Source organism: Sodiomyces alcalophilus, assembly GCF_042370955.1.
Source record: "Sodiomyces alcalophilus JCM 7366 unplaced genomic scaffold ACRALscaffold_2, whole genome shotgun sequence".
NCBI lineage: Eukaryota > Fungi > Ascomycota > Sordariomycetes > Glomerellales > Plectosphaerellaceae > Sodiomyces > Sodiomyces alcalophilus.
Genome location: NW_027263533.1, coordinates 8,251,098 through 8,270,894, shown reverse-complemented (window position 1 = coordinate 8,270,894; position 19,797 = coordinate 8,251,098). Strand labels below are relative to the sequence as shown.

Below are 19,797 nucleotides of genomic sequence, written 5' to 3'. Positions count from 1 at the left end.
TCCCCCCCCCTTTATAGTTCGGTCGTCTAGCTAATACGTGGTCGGGGATATATTACTATAGGATAGGGATATAGTAAGGACGAAAGCCCTGGGCGTGTATTACGCCTTCCGTGTATATATATTAGGTTTAAATCGTTTCGGGTATTATATTAGGTGTTAGTTAGGTGTTAGTAATGATATCGCCGCCTCTTAGTCTCTTATAAGATTCCTCCAGGTCTCCCTAGGACGTTATCGTGATATTATTCTTAGTCGGTGGAATCTTAGGTATCTAATTGCCACCTCCTATTAGGCAAACCCCTTCCAGCAGGACGCGTATTCTTCTACTAGGTACTTCGTCCTAAGGTCTTTCCTCCTTATAGGCGCGTTATCTTATATATATCGATAATAAACCTTAGTGTATTTCCTTTCTCTTGCAGATATCTACGGGCTCTTTTCTCGGTGTCGGATTACCCTTAATAGGCCGTATATTCGTAAAGCTTCTAATAATAAAAATAAAGGATAGAAATATCGGGATTAGCTAGAATAGAATAGCTATAGCCTCCCCCGAGTCACTATTAAGAAAAGCTATGCTAATCGTGGCCGTGATAATATTATTATTATAAAAGGGAAAATCCCCCCCTAAAACTGTAGAAGGTAAACGCCTATCTAGTGGCCTGCCTTGGGCGGGTCACGTGACCCGCCTAACAAGGCCCATGCAATATATTCGTATACACTCAGCCGTAATGTTCTGTAATTGTGGGCATAGGTGTCGAATTTCACGGAATACATTTCTGCACACCTAATCTGGAAAGCTCAGAAGTCGCCCACAGCTATTCCGGCCACAACACAACCGTGGACTAGGCATCGCGTTTATCCTCGAGGCAATATTAATTACCAACCATGCGGCGACGTTCTAACTTTCCGGCTCACTGATCCTACCACGGAAAAGCAATCATGTCCGAACTTGAGGGAGTCTCATCCGCTCCGGCCATCCCCAATGCTCGTATTCAAATCCTTGAACAAGCTTCCGAAGGCAGGAACAAAATTCAACATGCGATATCTGCTTGGAGAAGTATGTGTTATCGGTTGGTTGCCACACTCTATGCTTCTTCCACTGACTTAACTTAGGCATCGATTACACTACCCTCATGTCAGAATTGGATAACACAGCCACCGAGGTCGTCTCGTGTCAGCGAAACTCTATTGTTCAACGGAGGGACCTGGCGCAAAAAACCAAGCAATTTCGCAAGCTTGATGATGCCTCCAAATTGGCTGAAATTAAGGGCCTTCTCAAAGGTATATACCACTTTCCGGAATATCAAAAACCCATGGCTTACCACGGCTGACGGGATTTACGTAGCCTACCAGTCGTTCATCGATCTCCTGACGAACCACGCCAAATCCGTCAACTCTATGTTCCTTAAGGCCTATGCATGCTTGTCAGAAGCGCCAGACCCGTACCCACTCTTAGAGGCTTCGCTGGACTCCATGATAGCCTCGGAGGATACGTTGCCCAAGATGGCCAAGGAAAATGAGAGACTGCAACAGTCCATCAACAAACTAAGCACCCAGCTCGAAATTACCGAGATGGGACTGCAAGCGGAAGTTACCGCCCGAAATGAGTTAGAAGACGCCTTCGCGAAGCGAGTGACGGATGTCGAGTCATCCTGGATGGCCGTCCTGAATGAAAAACAGGATAACTGGACAGCAAAAGAAAAGGCCCTTGAAGAGAAAGTAGACAATCAAGAGCGACTTCTTAAAGGAGTCAAGGCTAGCTATGAGGTGAACCAGAGGCTTGGTCAGTCCATTGATGAGGATCAACCCAGTCCGAGGGGCTACGTTGTAAATGCCGAGACTGAGATGCTTCACGCTCATCTGGAGCGCACGAGCGCCAGGGTAGCCGAGCTAGAAGCACGGAACGAGAACTTACGTCTTGACCTTGCGAGGACCAAGACCCGTGTCTCCGCGCGGACCACCGCCTTAGGCGATGATCCAACTTACGTACGCATGCGATCAGAGAACTCATCGCTGATCCGAAAACTTGATGCCTCCAGGAAGGAAAAGGAGGGACTGAAACGCGATCTTGATATGCGCCTGGGATTGTTGGCGAGAGACGCTGTGCTACTCAAGGAAGAAAAGGATGGGCTCAAGGCGAAGCTGCGGAAGTGGAGCGACTACGACGAGATTAAGCAGGAACTAGATGTTCTTAAGAGTATCGAGTTCGCTACAGGCGAAGATGATCACGTCCTTATTGGAAAGGATGACGTCGGAAAGGTTACCAAGACTGAAGAGGACAGTTTGGAAAATCTGCTTCTCGCCCGCAACAAAAAGCTAGGTGATGAACTGACCATTCTTCGTGTCTCTCACCAAGATCTCCAGGTGAAGCTTGAAGAGCTCCAGGAGGATTTGTCTCAGACGAATGCTGACTTGGAACGAACGCGACTCCTCAATGAGAAGTTGGAGAGCGATTTGGAGAACCTTCAAGCTGAGTTATCCAATGGATTCCCGTCTGGTGCGTCAATGGCGATGAGCCGTTACGCCCCTTCCCCGCCATCTGGCAAGAAAGGGGCCAGGACATCACCCACGTCTTCCATAATTAGTGGCATTGATACCCGGTTCTCAGGTGGAGAGCCTGTAGGTAACGGTGCGGGAATACTTCCTATGGTCACTGCTCAGCGCGACCGTTTTAGGAAGAAGAATGCACAATTGGAAGGGGACTTGTCCGAGTGCCATCGCACGGTGTCCCAACTGAGGCAGCAAATTGTTGCACTTCAAAAAGACAACCTAAATTTATACGAGAGGGCGAGGTACGTGTCGACGTACAACAGGACCGGGCCGTCATCATCATCATCATCGACTGCATTTAGATCGAATCAAAACCCCTCGACCGTGGCCATGGGGCCCTCAACTGACGCAGGCGTGGGGATGGAGAGGTACCAACAGGCATACGAGGCCAACATTTCCCCATTCGCGCAGTTCCGCGGTCGCGAATCGGCAAGGGCGTATAAGCGGATGAGCTTACCTGAACGAATCGTGTATACGATGACGCGAATGGTGCTCGCGTCCCGCACCAGTCGGAACTTGTTCGCAACCTATTGTTTAGCCTTGCATGTGTTGGTTTTTATATCGATGTACTGGCTTGCTACCATCGACATTGCGCATCATATCACTAGCTTGGGCGGTGCTGCTTCTGCTGGGGCAGCCGTAGCAGGACTACCTAGTCAATAATGGCGCCCATATATTATCTCAGTGAGCTTGGGCTTCCCTGAGGTGGTACAGTACGGGTATATAATAAGGTTCGAATTATTCCGACTATTATTTAGTTATTCCGACTATAGTTCCTATTAGACCCTAATCTTCCTATAAATCTATATAATAATTAATATTATTATCTATCTATATCGTTAATCTTTATTACTAATCTATATTATAAATACTATCTATAATTATTTATTTATTTATTATCTTACTCCGCTATCCTTCTACTACCTAGGTAGTCTAGGAGCCAGAAATTCTAACTATACGGCCCTTTTTTAATACCTATATAGGGGAAAACCATCGTATAAGACTTAGGGAACTGGTATAAGACTTAGATAAAAACCTCTATACTCTCCTCTTTTAAGAATTAGTGCCTTATACGGGGCTGTGGCGGCCCCGGTACTAACTTATCTACTAGTACGAACTGCGCGGCTTCTATACTAGAAAGCCTATAACGTTGCCCGTAGCGGCTTTAAAGCCGACTTCGTATAGTGAGTAAGCAAAAGTGGCGATTAGGCGACCTATATCTAAATGTTATCACGAGAACCTTATTTTAACTCTTTAAATACGAATATAAATAACTTTACGAATACTACTTATAAAATTTCGGAAAAATCAGATTTATAGAGGGGAATAACCGTACAAAAGGAATATCTAGTTATATCTTTTCAATACTTTGTGTACCACGCCCCAGCCGCGATATAAGCCTTAACCCTTCGCGGCATCGATTCAATTAGAGCCTATAAAAGCTCCTCTTTAAAATCGTTCCATACCTCCTCCGCGGCCCGGCAGAGTAATTCGTATAAGGTTATCGTAAAGCCTATCTTTACTAGAGTAGGATTCCGTAAAACGATCCTCTCTTTTAGTATTTTCTATAGGTTTTTAATAGGATTAAGATCAGGTAAATACGGCGGCTAATCCAGAATAGTAACCTTATTCTCTAGACCCTATAGCAGTAACTAATTTTAAACGAGGCGCGCCTTATATATAGCAGCGTTATCTTAAACGAATATACTGCCTGGTTCGTATATCGTAGGAAGCGCTTCTTTAAGCGTGCGCTTAATAACGGCTGCCGTAACGCCTCTACGCGGCGTATCAGGGTCCCCGTAAAGGGCGATTAATTCGGTGCGTTTATTATACGAAAAGCCGGCCTAGAATATCTATAAATAGCGCGTAGGCTTTATTACGAGGCTAGATAATATTATATTAAAGTCGCTTTCCCTATAAATTTATTAGTAAAGGTATAACGTATCGATAAAGTTAATTTATAGCATGGCAGAAAACCCATTTCTGCCTCTGCCCTTCTCCACGCGCGACTATGGTTTTATCCGAAAAGATAACCCGTTTCTACTAGTCCAGGGGTTTAGGGGCTGGCGTAGGCACCACTCTAAACGTATTTGCGCGTGCCTTAGGGTCAGGGTCGGCCGGCGTAGCGCGCGGGAGTGCTGGAAGCCCTATAAACAAAGGTATCGTATAATAGGGTGTTTTAAGCAGGCAAGGAAGGCCTAGCTTAAGCTTTAATTTAGTAGGTGATATAAAAGGGTTAATACCGATAGTATATAGGATACGTCTTTTTTTATACGTATTAAGGGCCTAGGGGCGGCCAGACCATGGTTTTAATCGAGCTGATATTTATAATTCGTAGCGGCGCGCGATGCTAGATACTAACCCTAGACATATATTGAATTTGATCCCTAACTCCCTTTGACTAAGCCCACTAAAATAGGCGTGCGTAATAGGGGTCCGTTTATAAGGCGAAGACTCGACGCGCGGCGTAATTAGGGGTATTTTCTGATTTTTAACGAATTTTTAAAGTTAAAGGGTTAATGGTGTTAAAGGAGGAAAACGCGCTGTAACGCGGTAGTAGGGTATTTATAATTGCCACTTTTGCTTACCCACTATACTTCGATTAACAGCGCATGCCTGATTATTCTCTTTTTATTTTTATACGCCCCGTGTGCCCTAGGGCTAGCGAGCCCCTACGGGCCTACTACGGGCTAGTATATGCGCTTCCTAGGGTGTAAAAGCTTCTAAGCTTCTCCTACTCTCTATATATAGCTATAGGTAGGGCTACCGTAGGTTATATACCTTCGTAAACGCTTATATAATAGCGTAAGAGGTTGCCTCTATATCGTGGAAGTAACGTGGCGTATTTTATTTATACCCTTAGGGATAGCGCGGTACCGTTTTCTTGTTTTTCTATAGTAAGGCGACTAACTCCCCCGTAGCACCTATTATCGACTAGCGAAGCCGGGCGGAAGGTGGATGTAAGCGGCCCCCTATTTAACCCTTATCTACGTGCTAAGGCAGATAAGGGCCCCTAAGAATAGGTTCCGAGTAGCGTAAAAAAGAAAAGGTGTTCCTTTTTATATACGCCTCTAGGCTGGTTCGAACTAACCTACCTTACCGGGAGAATAGGGTGTAAAGGTACAGTTATAGAACAGCTGTTAATAGCTGCTAGCCACTGGTGGACGATTGCGTTATTATGTAACTTGGCAACCACTAGTATAATTATCTGCCGTTGTATAGCGGTATAGTAAAAAATACCTTTTTAGATGTTACTCTATAGTGGGTGATATGGCTTAGGCCTTAAGTATGGGAATTAGACGACTGCTTAATAATTATTAGATTTATAGTAGTATAGCATTATCTACCCGTAGCTTGTATCCTTAAAGTTATCTATTCGATCTTTATAACTATTATAATTCTTATAACTATTATATTTTTAAGCGAATTCTCTAGATTGTAGATTATATATTATAACTGTAGATTGTAGATTGTAGATTGTACTAAGTATATTGTAGATCGATCAAGCCTCCGGAATAGGAAGCTTGATTTTGTTTTCTATTTTCTTTTCTAGTTACAACGGCAGAAAACTCCACAACGATTAACCTATCCAGCAACTATTATTTTAATAGTTGCGATAAATCTTTTAGCAATACTTGCCAGCCTGTATAACTATGAAGAACTGTATCTTCCCCCTATATCTTCCTGGTAAGGTAGTTACTAATACCTAACAATCCTTAGCTTAGTTACACATACTCTTATTAGTAAGTAAGACCGTTATAGATATTAGTCTACGGTTCTATAAAGCTCTGCGAGCTTACACTTTTGCTAATATATCTTTACTTCTTATAAATCTGTTCGTACACGTCTATAATACTATAAACACGGGATTTCCGTATAGTAAATAGGAGTAACTGAATTATGCTATCGTTCGCTATATACTATACTCTAACCCCTTACTTTTCTTTCGACCCCGCCGCCGTCGACGAGTATCCTGCTCGCATACACCCCGGATTCCTCTCGGACCCTAATAGAAGAACCGTATAAACACTCTATAAAATCTGCAGTCACTTACCGAAACGCCGGTAAGTAGTAGATTAACCTTATAAAATAACAGAACGTCTCCACCGTTTTATTTATATCCTTATACAGTAACACCTTACTAATATCTAATATTATCACGCCGTAATAGACTTATATTTCTACCACTTTTCCTTTATTTTTATTCCCTCCCTCTCGATAACCTTATTTTATGATCGATTACGTTATCTATATATAGGTACACCTTTTATATAATCTTACTATAGCCACCTTCTACATTATCTATATAGCCATAAACCTTACCCCTCTTATAAAATACGAACTCTATATATCCGCCACTTATCTCCTACTCTATTAAGACTTTATAACGCCAGCATCTTTATTATAAATAGAACCACTAATAACTACCGAGAAAGAATTATTCTCTATCCATAAGTTTATCTAAGCGTACCCAGAGTGGGTAGCCTAATACAATATACCCGACGGAGCTATCATAATCCGTAGACAGGAAGGATTAACTCTATATAATAAGGCTATAAGAGAACATCGCGATACACATCAGATAGCCAGATATAATAATAGAAGTTCACCCATAGATAACAGACCAACCTTCCCACTATAGTAGGAGATAGATAACTAGGCGGTAAAGGCAACTCTCATAGCCATACTCAGAGACTTAAATATCAGTAAAAGCCAAAGCTATAGCAGAACTCACTCCTATTAGAATAGCCAGAACCCCCTATATAGCATGTAAGGCAGGTAAATAGTCGATCGTTTTAAATAGCAGTCTTCGGTTAAGAACAGGCTACACACCGTTAATAGTTAATTAATATCTCTAAATATTAACCCTCCCCGTAGACCCCTATTCGAGGAGTTATATATATAGTAACCGGCTAGCTAAGACTCTACGGCACTAACTTTATGGACCCTAGAGGATAGTTACTCACCACCCTACACTTCTTAGGAACCCTTAGTAGCCTAGGAACCGCTATTACGCGAGCTAGCCAGAATAGACACTAATAGACAGGCACGCGCCTCTAGCTCTGGCATATAAAGCCAGGGAAATTGGTAGCAATAATAGGATTAACGATAATAGATAACCCTATAAACCTCTCCGTAGCTACCTATAAATCCCGTAACAGTTATACTTATATAGGATTAATTCTAATAAATAATAAGTCTTTTCGCTATAAGAGCGGTAACTATTACCAAGGCAGTAAGCGGACATAGAAATAGAAATAATAATAATAATACCGCCTAGAGTAATAATAGCTAGCAGGGATTCCGCTATAAACTAATAATAATCGGACTTTTTAGCCCTCCTAAATATATATAGCTAAGCTCTACTCCCTAGTCTATTTCCGGTAATAAATTACTCTGGTATAACGTCGAACTTTTTATTAAGAATATTAAGGAATAGGTACCCACTCCCGACATAGCAAAGGAAGCCCGTATTAACCTATATACGCTATTCGTAGACGAAGCCGCCTCCTAGTAGCTAACTAGCTTTATAACCACGCAACGCAGTAAGGTACGTCGTTCTTTAAACGGATAGTATACGGCACTTCGTAGATACTAGTAAAGTAATCTAGAGATAGTAGCGGTAAAGATAATAAACCTACGGTTTATAGCTAGAGATATCGTTAACGGGAAAGCCTTCGCCGAATAGGCGAACCACCTTACTTAACTATACAGAGCTTCTAGAGTTAACTCCTAAACTAACCTAGATATATAATAAGAGATCTAGAACCGGATCGATCTATCGCTATAAGAAATCTATATATAGCCCGATATAAACAGATATCTAGACGAATTTATTAGATAGATCGAAGACTAGATTACTAATCGATAGCCTTTACTTAGATACTAACTATAGCACGGTATATTCCGAGTAGACTAGCTAGGACCCTTATCGACTTAGTGGACCGTAACCGGTAATAACGTCCCTATATAGACGGTCCCCGAGAACCGCTTAATTATATATACGGTAAAGGTAACCCCTATAGATAATATAAATAAAGCTAACGAGTATATAAACTAGGGATGCTAGGGCGGAGGGCTTAAAAAAAGTCGATTTAATAATAGCGGAAACCGATTTAGTAACTATAGCGGCTTCGGAAAAGGCCGACTATAGGTAAATAATTTTAGTAATTATAATAGAGTTTTCTAGAATCGTTAAGGCAGTAATAACCGCGGCAATCGTGGTCGCGGGGGCTATTAATTCCGTAAAGGCGGATACTGGTTCCGCGAAGAACGTTACCCGTATTAATAACGTATACGATAATAGGTAAGAAGTAATAGTAATTATAACCACTAAGTAGTGTATATAGCGGAGGACGATCCCGGTAAAGATACCGATAAAAAGGACTTATATAAAAAGGGTTACGTTCTTATTAATAAAGTACTTAGCGAAGGCGAGGAGATATATATTTATAAGATTAATAAAGAGGACTTAGCCGATAATAAAATTAACGTTTATTATTCTTATTTTATAGGCCAGATCGGCTAACCTCGCGTAAATAGCTAATAAACGTATAAACGTAAGTTAGAAGGGAACTATTACACGCTAATAATAGACCCTATAAACTCCCGCTATACCTTAGTCGCCTAAGCCACCGATACACTAATATAGAAAATACGATACCTACTTCATTAGTAATATATAGCTATTCCAATACGTGTTCTTGAACAGCTATACAGAGGCAAAGCCTAAAGGATAGGGACTTTATAAAGCCCTTATTCTTCTAGTAACGACTAGGCTAATAATACTAAAGGGACCGGAGACACTATCCGAGTCAGGGATCTATATAGACGACCTAATACTAGAACCACTAGATAAACCCAGATCTATATAGAGGACCCACTATAATCCACCGATATATAGCACGGATCCGAAGCTATATATATATAGTTAACTAATAAGGAGGCTAAGTCGATACTAGCTGATATAGAGCCACTAAGACTACCTAAGCCCGATAAGCTTAGCTATCACTTTATATTAAAGATATATAAGATTATTAACGTATAGGCGTTAGCTAAACCTGGATTTAAGCGACACACACACTAGAGGATAGCGGTTAAGTTTATACTGGATAATAAAACTATAGAAGTCTATATAGACTCCGGATATACCTTAATCCTAGTTATTAGAAACTAGCTAGCGGAACACAGAAAGAATATCTAATACAGGAAAGCCGTAAAGCCAAAGCTAAGAAAGGGATTTACGGGAATAATCTAAGTATAGGAGGTAGCCACTTTCGACTTTTATATAAGCGGCTATATCCGAGACACCCTAGTTATAAGTCACTTTATAATTATAGCCTAGGTGATTAACGAACTAAAGCTAAATATACTGCTTAGAGGAACCTTTTTAAAGACGTTTAGCGTTAATATCCTATATATCTGCGGCACCCTAAGGATAGCAGGATATTATAGTATACGAATCCTAATTATCGGGTATCGTACAAAGCCTATAGGCAGATACTAACGCCGAGTTATAATAGCGCAGACTATTATAGTGCCGCTATATATAGCTATATTTATGCCTATATAGTATATAAACTTACCTAAGGACTATGAATTTGACCTTAATCTAGATCCGAAACACGATACGATACGATACCATATATCTACGATATATCTACGATATAAATACCCCTAAGGTAGTGTATTATATAAATAATTCGGATCAACTAAAAGTCCTATGTAGAAATAAAGGAATAGGCCAACTAATAGACTTATAGAACGATAAGGAAGTTAAAGAAGTTAACTAGATAAACGCTTATACGTTAATAGCAGTGGACAATTACGGAGAGTTTAAGGACTCTAAGTTAGTACGCTAATTACTAAGAGCCACCCCCGAGGAACTCGTGCAGATTATAGTAGACGATATAATAAAGAACGGTAAATACGATAAACTAAGAGTAGATAGAGAAAAGCATAGCGATATAAAGACCGAATGGCCGGAAGACGTACCTAAGATTATAATAAAGGACGGCGTGTATATATATACTATAAACTTACTAAAGGCTCGGGAAATCGTTAAGTTATTAGAATCCTTTAATATATAGCGCGATAAAGTAATTATACCTTTACCTCCTAATAAACGGATACGGGTCGCTTTAGTCGACGGTTAGTAAAAGATAAACTTATACTCGAGGCCTTGTTAACTTAGCGGAGAAGATTATAGCCTACTCGACGATAAGTTCGACGGGATATATAAAGTCTGATATATAGTATAGCAGAAGCTACCGACTCCTTTCGCTTTCCTAGTATCTATAGTATAGTGTATAGCATAAAAGCTAAAAAGGGCAGACTAGTTATAGGCCTGCGGAAGCTTAACGCCGCTGTTCTGCCGGATATATATCCGATCCTATTATAGGATAAAGTTATTTAGTATCTATAGGGAAAGAAGTGGTTTAGCGTTTTTAACGCTAGCTTATTTTTCTATTAGCTGCTAGTAAAGGCAGAGTATAAAAAGAGGATAATAATCGTGTCCCCTAAAGGCTTAGAGCGCCCGAAAATAATACTAATAGGCTTTCGTAACTCACTACCGTTTATATAACAGTTTATAAACCAGAGACTATTTAAGTATCGTCACTTTTATAAGGCGTATATTAACGATATTATTATTTTCTTAGACACTTTCGAGGAGTATATAGAATATCTTAGGACTATACTAAAACTATTCGAAGATATTCAGCTATCACTATCCCCGGTAAAATCGTTTTATACGTATATTTCGGTGCGATTACTCAGTCTTAAGGTGGACGGCTTAGGTTTATATACTATATCCGATTACATTAAAGCTCTATGGTAAATTAAAATACCCGAAAAGCTTAGCGATTTAAAGATATACGTTCGCAAAGTGGGATTTTTACGGCGATTTATCTAGTGGTTCCGGGCTAAGGTTGAGCCTTTATAGCGACGGAAAACGACTATACTTAATAACGTAAAAGAGACTAAATAGACTACTGTATACGCACCTAAGCATTTAAGGCAGAAATAGATAGGTAAGTTAACTTATAAACCTATAGATAATAAACGACAGGTTTTTAAAATTATATAAAAGTAAGTTATAAAGGAAATAAGGTTATATCACTATATCCCCGATAAAACTATTTTCCTAAACCTAGACGCTAGTATAAACGGTCTAAGAGTATTCCTCTTTTATCCAGTAAAGCCGTAGGATAATAGTAAAATCCTAGTTAATACTATTTATCCGATACTTTTCGTCTTAAGGAAGCTAATAATAGCGGAATCGCGATATAAAGCAACAGAGCTAGAGATCTACGCCCTGGTCTAGGCTTTTTAAATACTCCGAACACGTTTATAATCCTGCTATAAGCCTATAGTGGTTCTTACTAATTATTAAGTAACTAAGGGAATAGTTAGATAAATATCTTTAAAAACGATAAACGTTAATAAACTAAACCCGCGCCTAATAACGGCGTCTATTGCTCTTAGTTAATTTCGCCTAGATATCTATTATATCCTGGGATAGTAAAACATAGTATTAAACGTATTATCCCGACTACTAATAGTAAACGATAAGGACTCTAAAGCACTAATAGGAACTAAAAAAGCGAAGAGAACGGATAAGAAGAAATAAGCTTATAATAGGGAATTAGACAATATATAAGCCGAATATAACGAAGTATTAGTAGTATATATAGCTATTTCGGACCTAAGGCTGCTAATAGACATAGACGAATACTCTTTGATATATATAGTAGTGGATTACGCGATACTAGATAATTTAAAGAGGGAGTTTTAATAGGTATATCAGGAGGATCCGAAATATAAAGCTATAATCGATAAAGTTAACACGAGACAGACTAATAGACGAACTTCTAGTAGCAGACTAATAAGACCCCTGCTAACCCGGCTTAAAAACAGACTATTATATATACTCGGAGAAGCAAATTAACTAAGGTTAGTGGTGCCCCGTAAACTTTTTAAAAGGTTCTATAAATAGTATATAATAGTAATTACTACTTCGGTAAAAAATAAATAATACACGCCAAAAACAACTTTAGCTTTAAAAGTAAAGTACGCGCCGTGGTAGACTAGATAAAACACTACCTAGTATACCTAAAGAATATTATAGATCGATACAAGCCGCTTAAAAAGCTATAACCGATCCCGCCGCCGATAACACCTTTCTTTATAATCACGATCGACTTTATAGTCGGTTTGCCTTTTACCGTATACTAATAACCTTTCTAGAGAATTAAAGATAAACTAGTAAATAGACTCGATACCTGACTTATAGTCACCTATAAGACTAGTAAAAAACGATTCTTATTCCCGGATATTCGATATACACGGTTAAGGATTTGGCGGAACTATTACTTCGAATACTCTAGCTAATAGATTAGGGCTTACTAATAAGGATTATATCTAATAAAGATCATAAATTTATATCCGAATTCTGGCGCGAGTTATTTAAGGCACTAGGAGTGCTACTAGTAATCTCGATAGCATAGTATATATAAACTAACGGATTATCTAAGTAAAAGAACTAGTTAATAGAAATTACTTTACGGTATTATACTTCTATAAGCGATATTCTATAGCTAAATATCATTCTAGTAGTATAATACGCCCTAAATTAAGCGTATACCGAAACGTTTAATACCTTACTAAACGAATTCCTGCTTAGATTCCGTCCTTAGACGGTAGTAGACCTAATAGTCGGCACGGGCGTTCTATAAACGTATAACAGGGAATAGACTAAGTGTATTAGATAAGTATACTAATAAAAGGCAGAGCACCTAGTAGTAATTACGATAGCCGATATAAAATAACGATATAATATAACGCGATAGCCGTATAGCTTTAATGTAGAAGACTCGGTTTACCTACGATTATATAAAGGATATAAGCTGCCCGGATATATAAAGGATTTAAGAAAATAGTTATAGTAGAGAGTTAGACCGTTTTTTATTATTAGGGTAATTAATCTATTAGTATATAAACTAGACTTTCCCCGGTTATAAAGAATTTATAGAGTGGTATCGATTATACAGCTAATACCGGCGCTAATAGAAGACCCTTTAAGCAGGGAGCGGATAAAGCCAGGGTCTATAGTGGTTAACGGAGATAATAATAAGTAAAGGTCCTATAAGATTAAAAGACTATAAAGGGGATAAGTAATAAGATCTAGAGGGCGTCTATAAACGGAGTATCTAGTTAAATAGAAAGGTTAGCCGGTATAATACGATAAGTGATACCTATAATAGCTACTTATAAAGAACGCGAGCGATATAGTTTACGACTTTAAAAGGCAGAATCCGATTATAATAGCAGAACTAGCAGGCTAGACGATAAGTAACGATAAGATAGAAAAGAGGATAGTCGAAGCTAGTAGATAAGGATATTAAAGGTATATCGAATTATTACTACTACACGGCCAATATAGGGATAACAAAGAATATTATAAGATAAGCTCCGAAGGAATTAACTAAAAGAAAACGAAATCTAATATAAGGAGGCTAAGCACTCTTAACGATAAAAAAAACTCCTTTTCCCCCTTTCTCTCCTTTCCCTTACCCCTTACTTACCCCCTTTTTACCTTATATATATCCCTTTATAGTTAGACCCACTCCCTTATATAAAAAGCCAAAAGAACGACTTACACGAAGATAAACGTAATTATATCCCCTATAAGAAAGACTATATAAACGGAAGAAAGCACGCGAAATAACTTACCGTTTCCGTAAAGAAGGCGTAATTAAATATCTCTTATATTAATTTCTATTCTCGCTTAACCCAGCTATACTTAGAATAGAGTATAAGAGTATAACTTCCCCTAACCTAAAGCTTTAACGATAGCTTATACCTCTTACCCAAGTTCTCGGGATTCTATAGTACCAGACACACTTTAATTGCCTTTATATCGATAATAAGCGATATTCCAGCCTTCTATAAACGAATATACTAACTATAGCGTCCCGAACACGGCTAACCCTATAATCTAAGATAGCGAAGAGGGATATCTTAGCGAACCTTAGTAAACGGTGGTTTATTTTTAATAAGACTAAGGAAAATATTAAGCTATTCCATAACGTCTCGAAATATCTTTATAAAGACTACCGCTTATACGAGTAGTTTTATAACGTCCTGCTATTTTTATCCGCAGAATAGAGACGAAATAATTAGGAAAGGAAGGTAACTATAATATTCTATACGAGTTAAATAATTATAGTGGGTAGCACTAATAAGAAGATAGATAACTTTAATAAATTTATCGGTAAATATAATATAAGCCCTTACCTATTCAAGGCCTAGCAGGCCGTATATTATATTTGGATTAACGGGGCAAAGCGCTAAATAAAGAACTAATAGAACGAGTAGAACGCCGTGAAGAAACGTATACGAGACGATAACTATCTTCCGGAGCATAAAAACACCCTATAGCTTTTCGAAAGAGCGCTGGCTAACACTAAGACTTTTGGATATTAGGAGGACCCCGAGTCTATAATGGATTCCTAGGACGGTAGCTCGGTAAAGCATAATAGATTCCAGACTATAGACCACTTAAACTTTATAATATCAGATAGCAGCGTCTATTTATACGGAGATAATAACTTTAGCCCGTGTAACGGTAATAGCGATAACGGCCCTAATAATATAAACACGATTACTGAGGCCGAATAATTATAGATAATAACGCCCGATTTAACGATTAGCCTATAACCGGACCCTTAATAGTAATAAACCCCTAAACCTTAATTAAGCGTGGTTATATAACTATCCGCCGGTATAGCCGCTATATAGCAGATAGCCGACTTAGGTTAGACATAATAGATAAATAGCGATAACCGAGTAAAGCAGATATTCGCTAATTAGTGGTTTACTATTATATAGGCGGGGGGAGTAATCGATTAATATATAGCGGTAAAAGTCAATTAATTATTAGGATCGATATTCTTTAACTATATAGATCTTATAGTTAGGCTTAAGAATAAATTAGTAGCCGGAAGATTATCCGTTAAGCACTATATTCTCGTACTAGCACTTAGAGATAAAGGGACTATCGGGCCGGATTAGCTAAGTATAATAAATTAAGATATTATCATTAAGTATATTATAGAATAGCAATAGAAGGGCGAGCACGATAAATAACGGAAGCGACTAGTATCCCCTAGCGATCTATAAGAATTTATGGATTCGAACCCTAGAAAGAAAAAGAAAACGGCCGCTAATCCTAACACTATTATCGCCCCCGCGGCATAACTGCTAAGCGTTACTACTGCTTAGACTAGTACGATAACTTAGCTAGCGGCAAATCTCGTAATAACGGATGAGATAAAAGCTATAGACGTAAGATTAAATAACTATATTAAGCGCCTTAAGAGGATAATAGACGATAGAGCTAAAGACTTCGATAATAGGCTCACGTAATAGACGGACGACTTTTAGAAATAACTTAATTATAGGGCTAATATAATACTAAAACGGTAGGAGAGAAATTACACGAGGATTAATAAGCTAGAGTATAATAATAGGAAGTAGTAAACGGAAATATAATAAATCGATAAGAAAGTCGACGATAGTTAAGCGACAATGAATTCTAGTATTAACGCGCTAGAGACGTAAATCAGAACCCTATAAAAGGAGATCGCCTAACTAAAGAAGAATACTACGGCGCTAAAGCATAAGAAATCGGTGTACCCGAAATCGACTTAGCTAACCTCGACGTAACTATAACTATAGGCACTATGGCCGAAGTTAGCGAAGCTATAATCGGCGTAATAGTAGCCGTTATCTTCGTAAATATAAGCCCCCTCTATATCGCGATAAAACTCCTAATCCATAGACTAGCTAGAGGATTCTGAATAATTCCAATAACACATCGCGACGAATGCCGCGAATACGAGGAGCGTAGATTAATTATATGTCCCCGAGGTATCGAAGAAAAGAAAAAAATAGAAAAAAAAACATAACGATTTTGCTTTAATAACAAACATCTATTCGACTTTTATTACTAGCGCGGAGAAAAAATAAGCGCGGAATACGAAAGAGTATAGTGGTAATCGGGATAATTCCTTTACGGAGGAGGGTACTTAATACGTAATAATCCTTACCTTAGTCATACACACTCTTTTTAGTTACTAGGACTATTATAGATATTAGTCGGCGGTCCTATACAGCTCTACGAGCTCACACTTTTACTAATATATCTTTACTTCTTATAAATCTGTTCGCATATATCTATGATACCACAAACGCGGGATTTCCGTATAGCACTTATCTTAATTACATACTAGGTATACCACTACTATACTATTAAGACATTATTTATATAAATACTTACTATTATTAATTTCTATTATCAGTTTATAGTATAAATGTATAATAATATCAGTATAGCTTTCCCTAACCTTATTATACGAAGTAAGAATAAGCTAGCCGTAGTTGTATACATATAGGTATAGTAGGTACAGTAGAGGTAAAGAAGAAATTTACTACTACTATTACTATTACTATTACTATTACTATTACTATTACTATTACTATTACTATTACTATTACTATTACTATTACTATTACTATTACTATTACTATTACTATTACTATTACTATTACTATTACTATTACTATTACTATTACTATTACTATTACTATTACTATTACTATTACTATTACTATTACTATTACTATTACTATTACTATTACTATTACTATTACTATTACTATTACTATTACTATTACTATTACTATTACTATTACTATTACTATTACTATTACTATTAGCTTTGATTATACTTATTCCAGTATAAGAAAGATATAATATATAACTTATATTTATTACAGATTATATAAAGATATAAATCAATATTCTTAATTATTACTATTATTATTATTATTACTATTATTATTATTACTATTATTATTATTATTATTATTATTATTATTATTATTATTATTATTATTATTATTATTATTATTATTATTATTATTATTATTATTATTATTATTATTATTATTATTATTATTATTATTATTATTATTATTATTATTATTATTATTATTATTATTATTATTATTATTATTATTATTATTATTATTATTATTATTATTATTATTATTATTATTATTACTATTATTGCCTCTTATATTAGAATGTAGACCTAGACTCTATAGTATATCTTTATGTAGATTATAAAGATAGATTCCTTCTTTAAAAGCTTCTATAAGAGCTATATATTCGGCCTCTATTATTAATAAAGCAAGGACTTTTTATTTAGTTAAGGTCTAACTAACGGAGTTATTTCCTATATAGTAAATATATCCTAAAGTTATGGTTCTATCTTCGATTATATCTAAAACGCTGGTATCAGAATAACTATAAATACTAAGGTCTTATTTATTATAGTTATAACCGATATTAGGATATATATTTATATAAACCCAGATTTAATTTAACGCAGTAAAGTAGTCTTACGAGGGATTACTTATATAGCGCCGCTATAGCGTATTAGTAGTGCCCTGGTATATAACCACGAGGCGGTTAGGTCGGTTTAAATCCGGCTAGGGGCACGCGTAAAATTTTTTATATTACCCGGCCCTATTCGCGGGTAGCCCTTATCTATCTTAGTAAGCACGATAAGGGTTAAATAGGGGGGGCCCGATAGCCCTACTACCCAGCTTATAGCTAGTCGATAATAGGCGCCGGTAACTCTGCCGCTAAGGCCGACACGCCCGTATCGTTAACTAGGGCAGGTAGGCCCTACTGTAAACAGGGCCGTAGCGGATTAGTTACCCGTTACGTACACAGAGACGATACCGCGCTCCGGAGCACGCAAAAATATCCCGGCGGGACCCATATAAAACGTGGGAGCTACGAACTGTACGTTATACTACGTATAAGGCTATCTATAGATAACTTAAAAAGCTTAAACGTGGATCCAGGATACGTTAAATCCCAAAGATAGGGTTACTGGCTTAGGATAGAATTAATTACTAAGGGTCTATCTTAGTAATTAATAAATAAAAGGATAACAGGGACTAGGACGAAGGAGTGTGGAGCCTATATTAGTAGCTTCGTAATACGAACAGTGTCTAATATAGCGGCCGCGTATATGGAACGAATTTTATTATTATAAGGGGGAAGGGGTTTTTATCCGAAGAGGTTTTCCCCCCTTCTAAATCTAAGAGGGACTATTACCCAGAAGGCTAGCCTAGTATTAGCTAAGCGATAACAGAGTAATAATGAATCAATAAATAAAATACTTATTTTTAATAGATTAGGCTACGAGTAGTAGGCTGTATGCGCGGAAGAGAGGAAAATCAAGCAAAAGCTGTTGAATTCGTAGAATCATAGGATTACTGCTTGTTTCACTTATGTGTAAAGAACTGACTTCTGGGATTTCTTCCTGGATGCGGGGCTGGCAAAAGACCCTGAAAGATTGGGTGGCGACTGTTACGTCAATAGCCTACGCGACGGTTATCAGACCACGTTATTAGCTTAAGTAATAACCAAGATATCGTATTTACGATACCTAGTATATTTATATACCATATATTATAAGCCAAGTATATATACACGTATAATACGTATAGTCTTCTAGTATAGGTTAAGCTGGTTATAAAGTAGACGTATAGGTAGACGTCTAGTTATATAGCTATAACTATATACTGTTTATTTTGACTTAGATATTATACTTATTATTATTATAATTATTACTTATTATAAGTATAATATCAACACTTATATAGCGATAATACTAGTTAACTGCGTACGTTATATCTGGTTTTGAATATAAGGCTAGATATAACAAAGCCCTGATTTCCTATTAGGATGTATTTAAATTATTAATTGTTGCTTATTCAGGATTTGGTACTAGGCCCTTCTTGTGTATATAAGGGGTGTTAACCCTTTTTAGACTTAGTTTATTATACCTTTTAAGTATCTTATTAGTATAAGGTAACTGACATATAGAAAGAGTCTTATTTTCTTTATTTATATTTATTATATAGTCTAGAAAGGTATTTATTTCACCTAAGTCTTTAAGTATAATATATTTAGATATCTCCTTAAAGAAATAGTCTAAAGTATTCTTAGAAGGGCTTAGAGCCACTATATTGTTAACGTGGCATGGAAGAATAGCTCGTTCTTCTATTCTAGTATTATTATTAGTATTATATTTATATTTATAAAAAGTAAAAAGTCCCTTATCGTATTCGGAGACACGGCAACTTAGTTTAGATAATATCTTAACCAGG

General features: G+C 37.3%; 2 protein-coding genes across 2 annotated transcripts; one reads left to right on the top strand and one right to left on the bottom strand.

Moving 5' to 3' along the window:
- Nucleotides 1-747: 747 nt before the first annotated feature.
- Nucleotides 748-3,376, top strand: ACRALDRAFT_1041022 (uncharacterized protein). The gene is made up of 3 exons (XM_071015206.1): nt 748-1,051; nt 1,108-1,275; nt 1,340-3,376. Exons 1-3 carry the CDS (start codon nt 934-936, stop codon nt 3,205-3,207), a joined length of 2,154 nt encoding a protein of 717 aa, XP_070878270.1. The 5' UTR covers nt 748-933; the 3' UTR covers nt 3,208-3,376.
- Nucleotides 3,377-9,710: 6,334 nt separating this feature from the next.
- Nucleotides 9,711-18,398, bottom strand: ACRALDRAFT_2018162 (uncharacterized protein; the record flags this gene model as incomplete). Its single annotated transcript, XM_071019924.1, has 3 exons — nt 9,711-9,721; nt 17,457-17,671; nt 18,346-18,398. 3 exons carry the CDS (start codon nt 18,396-18,398, stop codon nt 9,711-9,713), a joined length of 279 nt encoding a protein of 92 aa, XP_070878269.1.
- Nucleotides 18,399-19,797: the final 1,399 nt, after the last annotated feature.

Bases quoted from the DNA above. Each gene is read 5' to 3' on its own strand.
- ACRALDRAFT_1041022 (XM_071015206.1), top strand. From the start codon at position 934: ATGTCCGAACTTGAGGGAGTCTCATCCGCTCCGGCCATCCCCAATGCT. The intron at 1,052-1,107 runs GTATGTGTTATC...GACTTAACTTAG, and splicing joins TGCGATATCTGCTTGGAGAA to GCATCGATTACACTACCCTC. The intron at 1,276-1,339 runs GTATATACCACT...GGATTTACGTAG, and splicing joins AATTAAGGGCCTTCTCAAAG to CCTACCAGTCGTTCATCGAT.